The sequence below is a fragment of the Phycodurus eques genome, chromosome 10 (assembly GCF_024500275.1).
Source record: "Phycodurus eques isolate BA_2022a chromosome 10, UOR_Pequ_1.1, whole genome shotgun sequence".
Classification (NCBI taxonomy): domain Eukaryota; kingdom Metazoa; phylum Chordata; class Actinopteri; order Syngnathiformes; family Syngnathidae; genus Phycodurus; species Phycodurus eques.
In genome coordinates, this window is record NC_084534.1 from 14045142 (window position 1) to 14057222 (window position 12081).

Genomic DNA, 12081 nt, shown 5'->3' on the forward strand with positions numbered 1-12081 from the left:
CATCGCAGTGACTCACACGATTGGTCAGGTTTATCGCAAAGCCTGAATTTAATTGGATTACGTCCCACTTGGTGCGGCCCATTTCCTGCTGTCTCCGACGATGATTGGTTTCATTCAAGTCATTTAGGCTGTTGAGAGCCAATCGCAGTATCGAAACCGTCGTTTGTGTTCTATAAAATTAGGCGGGGTTGACAAATTGTCGGTGTAAAAAGTTTTGCCCTGATCTTAAGTACGAAACGTCTCAGTTCACTCTTTAGATACTGCTGAAGTAAAATTCTAATAAAAGTTCAAACCAAGTAGTGGCATAAGGCAAATGTCTAAACGGTCGTTTTCATTTGGGGCAACAGTTGTAACTTGGTCGAGTTGGTAACTACTTCCGATTTTAGCTAGCTGTCAGGAAACGTTCCATTTTAGTTCGAATGCAACACGGTCACATGGCCCCGATTCTGAAGTCTTTTTTTAATTATTTTTTTTATTTTTTTACGTCATGAAATAAGGCAAATTAAGTCCACGTTGCATTCAGCACGACAACTTGACACGTGTCCGCTTATGCTAACAATAACAATCTCAAATATTAGTACTAGATAAGTGTTCTTTTATGCTATTTGAAGTGCCTCAAAGAAAGAGCACCGTGAATGCGTGGATCCTTGTGTGTGTCCTGCGCAGTGGGGTCGACCGACCAACAGCCAGCCCCTCCACCGCTTCCTTCTCTCTCTCTCTCTCTCTCTCTCTGTCTCTCTCTCTCTCTCTCTCTCTCTCTCTCTCTCTCACACTTCTTCACGGGGGAGTGAGCAGATCACTTCAGGCGGGACCTAAGAAGCAAGCGGACGTTTCCTGAGCTCATACTGACAAGTTACCACCCATTTTAAAGGGGGATGCATCCCCCGTTTGACTTGAAAGGGTTTGCACCACAGCCGGTGGCTCGGAGGAGGCGCGCGTGAAAATTGTGCACCAGCAGAGGCAGCGCCAAACTCACAATGCGCCCCGAGTGAACACACGCAGGGAGACAATACGAACCCGCGGGCTCGCCAAGCGAGGAGCCACATTTTCTCATCCGGATTCCCCACCCCATTCGCCCTTAAACTATAGCCACAGCGTGGATATTCCTCCTCCTCCTCCAAGCTTATTTTTATTGTCCAATTGAGAGCAAATTGACTTTACAGCCTGGACAAGTGGTTTCATCTGCAAACTCCAGCCATGACGTCTCCGGCCAAATTCCGGAAAGACAAGGAGATCGTGGCCGAATATGAAACTCAAGTTAAAGGTAAAACTTTTTTTTAATGCTTCCCCGAATCTCTCAAGCGATGCAACGGAGCAATTTTGCCGTGTTGATCGTATGTTTAGATACCACCGTCTCCTGTTAGCATGTTGGTCAATTGCCTTCTCACCATATTATCGAACTATTCATGTGGAATCAATGATATTCGTACTATGATCCAGCGTGTGCTCATGTGCTCGCTCGCCTCCTACGGTTGCGCGCAAATCTCCAACAAAGACCGAAAGTGGGTAAAAACAACGCCCATGTTTCGGTGTTGGTGACCACCAGCAGCTTGTTTGAGGTGTTAAAGCTCACGCGTTATGTCGTGTGTTCGCTATGTACGCCAAGCAGAAGGCTTGCTGTTTTGACATGGAACAAGGCAGGGCGTTTTCTCTCCCCTCCTGTCTCCCGCATGCCTTGCTGCAGGCTGCTGAGCTCTGCATACCGCCCGAGCACGTTTGCCCAAACACACATATTGAAACTAAATGCTGATTGTTCTTGAACATCCACTACAGTTTTTTCCCCACTTTTTCATTCGGTGTACTGAAGTGAGAAAAGGCCCGATTGGTTGCGTTTGTGGATGCTTCTGTCGTCAGGCAGGCACACTGGTGGGGGCTGCACTCATCAGACCTGCACTCACTGGCCACTTTATTAGGTATACCTGCACCACAATCCGCCGTTCATTTCAAGAGCTCTATCAAAATAAGTCTACCTTTTCGAAGATAATCATCATTGACACCGTCATATATAGCAATATATGTGTTTGTTGAAATTTGCCATGGGGAAGAACTGAGAGGTGTTTGAATATTTCTGGTACCTTATTTAACAATGTGAAAATCTGCATTTATTAAGACTGGGGTACTACCCTTTACCCTGAAACCTGGAATTCAGTATTCATACATTTGTGATGTAAAAGTGTTACAAGGATTCTCTCCCCGCTAGAGCCATTTTGCAGTCAGGGATCATTTCTGTTTTTATTTTGGGTTTGTAAATATTTGTTTTTATAGTTCCTAGTTATAGTGGTGAGCCTCACAAATGAGTAGTGGGTTCAAATCTTGGCTCAGGTCTTCGTGTGTGGAGTTTCTCTGGGTACTCCGGCTTCCGCTCACATTCCAAAAGCATGTATCGTAGTGTTATTGAAGAGTAAATTGTACATAGCTATGAATGTGAGCGTGAATGCTTGTTTGTCAAAATGTGACCTGTGGAATTTAGCTGGGATAGGCTCCAGTTAACCGTAACCGTACGAAGAAAAGGGGTATAGAAAATGGATAGTTGATGTGTGGTTTTATTTGTTTTTAGAATTGCATGCCAGGCTGGCTCAAACACCATTGGCGTCCGTATATGGTATAGGTTCCACACTCCAGGTCTAGATGGCGTGCAAACTACAACCGTGAAAATAAACCCATTTGTGGTACTGTTCTTCGTCTGAGATTATGTCAGATTTTACAGGTTTGGTTTGGAATGGTGAAACCTGATTATTTCTATCTATTGCAGGGTGTGAGGAAATGTTTGTACTGTAGCAGTTCATCAATGTAAACATTGTGACATCCTGTCAGTGGAACAAACCTGACAATTAACTCAGCAAATCAGACTGAGACTGACTTGAGCTGACATTTACAAACGGGAAACACAATGGGCCTTAAATCCTCTCTCTGTCATATTCTGCTGTATTTTTCAAGATAGCAAATATACTCATTCAGATTCCCATTTGTAGTGGTTAGAACAAATACAAATCCAATTTGTTCTTTATTGGCTACCAGTCGTGTGTGTACTCTGAAAAGCAACTGAACTGTTTTTGCGCTATTTTGAGACGGTGTTTTCGAGTTTAGAAAAGGTTGACAATGACTTCAAAGTGAACACCTAGCCACTTGTCGAGCATGTGATGATGTAAAACCAGCCAGTCTGACTTCAATCTACTCCTTCCATTGTTGAATCATGTGATGCCACCACAACATAGCTATTTGACCTCACATTTAATGTACAGTGGGTACGGAAAGTTTTCATTCATTCATTCATTCATTCGTCTTCCATTCCGCTTATCCTCAATTGGGTCGCAGGCGTGCTGGAGCCTATCCCAGCTATCTTCAGGCGAGAACTGGTCGCCAGCCAATCGCAGGGCACGGAAAGTTTTCAGACCCCCTTAAATTTTTCATTCTTTGTTATATTGCATCCATTTGTTAAAATCATTTAAGTTCATTTTTTCCTCATTAATGTACACACAGGACCACATATTGACAGAAAAAAAACGTAATTATTGAAATTTCTGCTGATTTATCAAAAAAGAAAAACTGAAATATCACAAGTATTCAGACCCTTTGCTGTGACACTCTTATTTAACTCGGGTGGTTTCCATTTCTTCTGATCATCCTTAAAATGGTTCTACACCTTCATTGGAATCCAGCTGTGTTTGATTGGACTTGATTTAGGAAAGCCACACTGCTGTCTATATAAGACCTTACAGGTCACAGTGCATGTCAGAGCAAATGAGAACCATGAGGTCAAAGGAACTGCCTGAAGAGCTCAGAGACAGAATTGTGGCAAGGCACAGATCTGGCCAAGGTTACAAAAAAAATTATAATTCTGCTGCATTTAAGGTTCCTAAGAGCACAGTGGCCTCCATAATCCTGAAATGGAAGATGTTTGGGACGATCAGAACCCTTCCTAGAGCTGGCCATCCGGGCAAACTGAGCAATTGGGGGAGAAGAGCCTTGGTTAGAGAGGTACAGAAGAACCCAAAGATCACTGTGGCTGAGCTCCAGAGATGCAGTCGGGAGATGGGAGAAAGTTCTAGAAAGTCAACCATCACTGCAGCCCTCCACCAGTCGGGGCTTTATGGCAGAGTGGCCCAACGGAAGCCTCTCCTCAGGGCAATTCACATGAAAGCCCGCATGGAATTTGCTAAAAAAAAAAAAACACCTGAAGGACTCCAAGATGGTGAGAAATAAGATTCTCTGGCCTGATGAGACCAAGATAGAAATTGTTGGCCTTAATTCTAAGTGGCATGTGTGGAGAAAACCAGGCACTGCTCATCACCTGTCCAATACAGTCCCAACAGTGAAGCATGGTGGTGGCAGCATCATCCTGTGGGTGTGTTTTTCAGCTGCAGGGACAGGGAGACTGGCTGCAATCGAAGAAAAGGTGAATGCGGCAAAGTACAGGTATATCCTGGACGAAAACCTTCTCCAGAGTGCTCAGAACCTCAGACTGGGCCGAAGGTTCACCTTCAAAAAAGACAATGACCCGAAGCCCACAGCTAAAATACCGAAGGAGAAGCTTCAGAACAACTCTGTGACTGTTTTTGAATGGCCCAGCCAGAGCCCCGACTTAAACCCAATTGAGCATCTCTGGAAAGACCTGGAAATGGCTGCCCACCAACGTTCACCATCCAACCTGACAGAACTAGAGAGGATCTGCAAGGAGGAATGGCGGAGGATCCCCAAATCCAGGTGTGAAAAACTTATTGCATCATTCCCAAAAAGACTCATGGCTGTGTTAGCTCAAAAGGGTGCTTCTACTAAATACTGAGCAAAAGGTCTGAATACTTATGGCTGTGTGATATTTAAGTTTTTTTTTCATAAATCTGCAAAAATTTCAACTTATTTTTTTTTCTGTCAACATGGGGTGCTGCATGTACATTAATGGGGAAAAAAATGAACTTAAATGATTTTAGCAAATGGCTGCAATTTAAAAAAGAGTGGAAAATTTTAAGGGGGACTGAATACTTCACGTACCCACTGTACATTTTAGGCCACGATATGTCCCAAGGCTACAGTTTGTCCACCTCCTTTCTTTAGGTACTGTACCACAGTGGTTGGAAATTTGGCCCGGCTCAGTTCTTTTGGTGACCATAAAACTTATGGAAATGCCAAAAAATACATTTCAAACGGAACTGCACTCTGCTAGTAGAAGGCAGGCAGAGGTATGTAATTAAAGAGGATGAGAAGCTTGTGGAAGAGATGATATTGGCTACTGCTGCAATTGGCCTAGATCAGCAGATAAGATGGGTCACCACCATCTCTGTCACACTGGCTTCTCATGTTCCCTTTCGGAACAAGGGACCTGGCTACTCCCAGTCTTCCAAAATTCACCTCTTGCCCCTCTTGATGTATTTGGGTGTTACTTTAAATAGGAGAGAGCAAACCAAACGAGGCCATAGGATGCATCTTGCGTGTCTCCCAACAGATAGAATCATCCACAGGAACTCATCCCGGCTCCTTGTAACCTGCCTTATCTGTTTAACTATTTGGAGTATCACCACAGTAATATTTGATCACATAGAGCAAGCATCATGTTGAGTTGGCTTAATTTGTGAAGGATCTCTGTCAAGGCTGCAGTGTGAGCACTATCACCTTAGACTTCATGTTTGTCCATTGACCTGCCCTGTTAAGTACTTCAGACTTTCTCTGTAAACAACGGTGGTGGTTTTCCCAGATCTAACCTGGAAATAAATGTGTTTGGGTGTCTGCAGAAGGAGCAACATTCCCAGCCTATTCCCATTGACAGACAGACAGACACTGTCTGTCATTAACTTGCAAGCTCCTAATAGAGGGTATCTAACGGTCTGCTTCTTTTAATATACAATAACGTGTCTGCCGCACTATCCAAATCTGGAATGGGTCAAATTATGTCTGTGCTTCAATCTGGGAGCAGGAATAATCTTTTCTACGCTGCAGTTTGGAAGGTAAATAAATGTAAATCCTCCACATGGCTTAACTTGATAAGGCTCTGCAGTATAATGGCCCCCCCAAATTTCTTTAATTTTTACTGTCTGTAGAAGCAATGGCAGGATGTCCAAATACTTTTGTCCTAAATCATACATGCGCACACACACAGGGAGTAAAATTTTTCAGAATATTAGATAAAAAAGGGCGGCACGGTGGACGACTGGTTAGAGCGTCAGCCTCACAGTTCTGAGGACCCGGGTTCAATCCCCGTCCCCGCCTGTGTGGAGTTTGCATGTTCTCCCCGTGCCTGCGTGGGTTTTCTCCGGGCACTCCGGTTTCCTCCCACATCCCAAAAAAATGCATTAATTGGAGACTCTAAATTGCCCGTAGGCATGACTGTGAGTGCGAATGGTTGTTTGTTTCTATGTGCCCTGCGATTGGCTGGCAACCAGTTCAGGGTGTACCCCGCCTCCTGCCCGATGACAGCTGGGATAGGCTCCAGCACGCCCGCGACCCTAGTGAGGAGAAGCGGCTCAGAAAATGGATGGATAGATAAAAAAGAAGAGGGAGCCTTTTGGAGACTGGACGTGGCTGGAATGTTCCAACACAGATGCAAATGGTTATACATGGAGTTAAGGAATGAGCTTATCATTTCACGTTAGGAGTACGTGGAACACTTTCTTGGAATTGAATCCAGAGGTCGACTCTGCTTTTCAGTGAGGCTGTGCAGCGCTGAGTGTTTTGGCTCTGTCACAGTCTCCATGTGACAGCATTTATTCAGCCAACGTAGTGCTCCTGGTTTACCAATCAGCCAGCTTGCCATAGTATTAAAAAGAAAAGAACAGGAAGGGTTTTAGTGCATGTGAAAGCCCTTCAGAATATTTGACACACTTTAAACTATTAAAGGCTACTTTGGTACTGCATTCTGTTACTGTTCCACACAGCCGCTAACAACCGTCTGCCTCCGTGACCCAAATTCCCACTACCACTATTAATAAACCCTATTGATCTTGGTGTTTTTGTGGTCTGTCTGAGACACTCATCGCAATATGTATAGCCCTCCAATCTGATGGTGTGCTTGAATAACTCTTATTGATCGTTTTACTCTCAGCAACACACAGATGGTCCAAAGAGGCATTTGGGAGCAGCATCTGTTATCATTTCACAGCAGCAGATATGATGATCTTTCACCCTGAAAGGGGACGTGTGTGCCTGTGCGCCTTAGGCCATCAACTATAATGGTGTCTGCTTGCCTACATGCACGCTACTCAGGCACGTTTGCTCGGCAGCCACTGGAACATGATTTAGGAAAAATAGCTGCTTTCACTAGCTCACAATAGGAAAGGTGTTGACACAGCAGTGGATTTTTCTGCAAACAGCCTTGTGTGTTATGTGCAGATATAAGACTTTACCTGAACTTGTTACTTCTGTTGTTTGATTGATGTATTGTGTACTAAGAGTACCAGTAGAATGCAATAGGATGACAGCTTTCTAAAGTGCTTAATTACCTGCACTAATGCAGAATTGATATAACAGAGGCATGGTGGTTACAGCATCATCGTTATTGCAACACTGACTGCTCTTCAATGTGGCTATGGAAATGTGGGGAGCTGTTTAGTGGCACTTTAAGGATTATGTCTGTGTTTATTTAATATTTAGCATATGTCTTTCATTTAGAAACTATCCCAGTTGGTGCAATTAAACAACCACAAGAAGTCAATCACACACCTTTTAAACAAAAGATCTCATTTGCTCTTACATGGGTAATCATGCTGACTTTTGATTGACAATATCAGAGCGGTATTAATTCAATACAATATTTATTAGTGTGCTTGTCTGCACTGGTGTAGCTTTTTACTTAATGCTTCAGAGAGCTGTGCCTAACATATTGATTCTGTCATTCAGCTAAACAAGGTAAATGGAGTATTAGACACAACTCTGTGTGACCAGTACAATTCGACACAGCTGCAAACTATAACCACAATAATGAACATCAAACTTGAACGTTATCATCTTTTGTAAAGGCACAGTTAAAATAAATAATTAAATTGGCTCACGTAAGGCCGACTGGTTAGAGCGTCAGCCTCACAGTTCTGAGGAGCGGGGTTCAATCCCCAGCCCCGCCTGTGTGGAGTTTGCATGTTCTCCCCGTGCCTGCGTGGGTTTTCTCCGGGCACTCCGGTTTCCTTACACATCCCAAAAACATGCATTAATTGGAGACTCTAAATTGCCCGTACGTGTGACTGTGAGTGCGAATGGTTGTTTGTTTGTATGTGCCCTGCGATTGGCTGGCAACCAGTTCAGGGTGTACCCCGTCTCCTGCCCGATGACAGCTGGGATAGGCTCCAGCATGCCCGCGACCCTCGTGAGGAGAAGCGGCTCAGAAAATGTAAGAAGATAATAGATTTGTTTCCCATCGATGTGCAAATACTAGAAACAGACTATCAGAATATCTTCACCCTTTTCGCAGGTCAATCACGTCAGTACATAGAATGTGCTATCTGTGTGTGTCATGTGGCTTGCCAAAGTTGTCGATGCTTGTCGCAGTGACTGTGTGTGTGTGTGTGTCTCTGTGTGTGTTTCAGGCTGAATTAAGGATTTGCTGACAGAGCTTAAAATAATCAGTTGGGAAGGATGTTAGTTTGAAACTGAGGGTATGGAGTTGGGTTTGAATTCATACTGATTGTGCTGGGAAGCTTCCTGTCAGTACACGTGCACGCGCACACACAAACACGCACACAATTGAGCGCTGTACATTTGTTCAGCAGCACAAGAGCTGTTCTGAGGGTTTTTTTTTTTCTTTCAATAACTCCATTCCGTCTGTTCCTTTAATAAATAACAGAACCAGCTACCCCCAGCTTTGATTCAGGCAGAGTTGCAGTATGCTAAGTGAGCAATGGACTTGACATGGCTGGGGGGAAAAAAACAAAAACATAGATTTTTCTCTCTACCAATCTACTACTTCCTCATTCTTCACTTATGGGTACTGTATAATGGTTCACTAGAGGGCATTGATTTAGGTTTACCATCCCTGCATGCGCTAAATTGGCCTCGCAGATTATATGCAGTACAGACACACAACCATAGTCTACTCTAAATGCTGGCATTCTGTCCTCCTGCATGATGTCGAAAGATGAGATATAAAATGAGGAATGTCAGCCATTAGGGTGATACTGTACTCCACACTATGTCGATGAAGCAGTACAGGTGAACGACAACATCGGGCATGTCAGATGCTGCACACGGTTCCCTGATTAATGTCAGCGAGAGATGTAGCGATACATCGGAAGGACTAGGCTGAGACGAGAGAGAGAAATAAACATGGCAAGAAGAAAAATGCACACAGCCGCGCCAGGCGGGTAAGGTCAGAGTTCAGCTGCAAAATGACTGCTGTTCATTCATGCCAGATGTTCCACATGGTCTGATTGGGCAACAGATGTTCAGCCTGCCCTGGTTGGCTGACGGAATTCTTGCCTCCCTCAGTTTCAGGTGTTCCTGCTTTGTCTTCAGAAGTATGAGAATTTAAGGCAGTGACGCATCACCCTGTAGACTTCAGTGTATTTCGGTTTTCCACTTTTCCATCATGTCCACTGAGATGTTGTTTTGTTGTGCTTATCACTTTAAAAGGAGACTTTTTTTTTTTCATTTCATATTTTCATTCTGGTACTCCCTGCTAGTACCGAGAGTGACGGTAGTTAAAACAAATGCCTTAATTGATACACCTGGATTTTGTTGATACTCTACCCTTTTATCTTTAGTTGCTGTCTATTTAAGGTTCCCCTCCTAAGTCCTCATTCTTTTGATTGGCCAACTTCTAGAAGCCTGCTGAAAGGTAGCATCCCCATGCATTGTGGGGGTGCGGGAGCCACTGACCTTAGAAGGGTGTCCTTTATCAGGATGACCTTCCGAGTACATTGAGACATTTATATGCTAATGCTTTTTTAGCAGATTTCCCCGCTAAAACGGTAAAACGGGGAAATCTGAAACTTCCGACCTCTGACTTGAAAAAGTGCAATGGTAAGCCACTATAAGTCAGAGTTTCTCCTCAACTCAGCGAAAATCTATGTGCTCCAACTTCATCAACATTAACTAGTCTGACATCACGTGATAATAACAGCGCGCGCAGAGACAAATTTAGAGACGACAGGAAGTCCTCGAGTTACGACGTACTCGACCTAAGATGATTCGACTTTACGACGCCCGTGCGTTGTCTGCCATCTTGTCCCCAACATCATCGTGTTTCTGGTTAGCTAGTGCATAGTGCTTGTCTGTGCTTGTGCGCTGGGAGTATCTTTGCCTTTTTTGCCCTCCTTTTTTCACACGCTCAGCAGTAATGGTAAGTACAGAATCTTATTTTTTTATTTTAATGTCTTTTAGTTTCTTTATACGAAGTGTTAACCTTTCCTGCTGCGGTCACCTGACCGTGGTCGGGAGACGCAGGGGAGAAGCCTTCTCCAGGGCCGAGGTTGTCCTCCTCGGCCCTGTTAACTCGCTTTTCTCATTGCACAGCTGAGCTGGGTGGCGGCAACAATAAAGGCACGAAGCACCGATTTGCTGCTTTTAATGGCTTTATTAGCTCCTCTGCACATTCAACGTCAACGGGTCTTCCGCTAATCGCTACTCTTCCCCGGTCGCCGTCACTACTCTTTCCACTGTACATACTCGCACATGCGCGCACTCCTTACTCCTCTGTAGTCCCATCCCACTCACACATCGACGCACACGCCCACACACACTGAGCTTGCTGTCACAATCACGTGGGACAATATCCGTAACCCGTATTTTGACGTAAATTTCGACTTTAACGGTGAAATCCGACTTACGCGGAAATTTGTGTTACATCGCCAGCGTAGGAACAGAACTCGTTCGTAAATCGAGTACTTCCTTTATAGATTATAGAGCAGGAAGATCTTGACATGTAACATGACTTATTCTGTGTGATGCTATGTTGCAATTTCTCCTCAGTATAAAGTTATTAAGTGAAATCTCAAAAATAGCATGATGAAACCATAAAATAAGGATGCAATTATCAAGGACTATTGCTCCCGTCAGACAAATCTTTGGGTAGCATTTAACCACCGTTGCCTGGGAGACAGTGCCGTGAAAATTTTCAAGTTTTTTTTTTTGTTGCATAGTGGATGACCGGTTAGCACATCTGCCTCACAGTTCTGAGGACCCGGGTTCAAATTTGGCCTCGCCTGTGTGGAGTTTGCATGTTCTCCCCATACCTGGGTTTCATCCAACATCCCAAAAACATGCATGGTAGGTTAATTGAAGACTCCAAATTGCCCATAGGTGTGAATGTGAGTGCGAATGGTTGTTTGTTTTAAAGAAAAAAAACCTTACATTTCACATTTTTCATTTACTGCCTTAATGAAATGATGAAATAATAACATAAAACAAATACAGAGATTTTGGTCCTGTCAGCTCAGTGGAGTTGTCTTTCCTACAAATAAAACCAAGAGGGAGGAAATATTGTCAGTTTCTGTAGGAACATTCCATTGGCAAAATAATTATAATTTTTAATACCCAAGACCATATAATAAAAAACGACTTGACCACTTTACCCACTACAACAGCACAACAACCAGTCAGTGAGCGCAAAAATGTGAAAAGCTGTCAATCCCTTCCTCCCGCTCACTCAATTTCAATCTTTTTCTTTCTCTCGGCCCACATCCAGTGAACAATCGGCGCACTGTGAAAAGAACCACTGGTTCTCCACTCATACTTTTGTTTTTCTCACTCCTCCTTGCTCTCCCTCCCCCTTTCTGTCACTCTGTCTCCCTCTTTTCCACTTATCATGTTTGACACTGGCGATGACGCGTGACACACAAGACCTCCTGTTGCGCTTCAAACCGGCCGTTGAGTCTCGACGTGCGAAACACAATGTTGACACACAACTGTTTGCGGATTTTTGTGTAGTTGATGAGAGCATCTTTAAGAGCAGATGGGTCTATATAAAGACAGGGAGGGCAATGACAAAGACTGCTCATATCCTTTGTGAAAAAATCAATACTGGAGAAGACCACTGTAAGAAAGAGGCCGAGCGAGGGGCGCGAGAAAAAACAAAGTGTAAGAAAGGTTGGACAATGTTCCTGCAGGATGCCAGAGGTTACAGGTTTTATTTGAACAGCTCTCATACTTGGCGCAAGAACAAAG

General features: G+C 43.9%; 1 protein-coding gene across 2 annotated transcripts in view; it reads left to right on the forward strand.

The window, feature by feature from the left end:
* The first annotated feature begins 802 nt into the window (after positions 1-802).
* srgap2 (SLIT-ROBO Rho GTPase activating protein 2) overlaps positions 803-12081 on the forward strand; it is a 75486-nt gene continuing 64207 nt past the window's right edge. For both annotated transcript variants that reach the window (XM_061687346.1, XM_061687347.1), the window contains exon 1: positions 803-1264. In XM_061687346.1, the coding sequence (XP_061543330.1) occupies positions 1198-1264 (67 nt within the window). In that variant the 5' untranslated portion in view covers positions 803-1197. The remainder of the gene's footprint in view (positions 1265-12081) is intronic.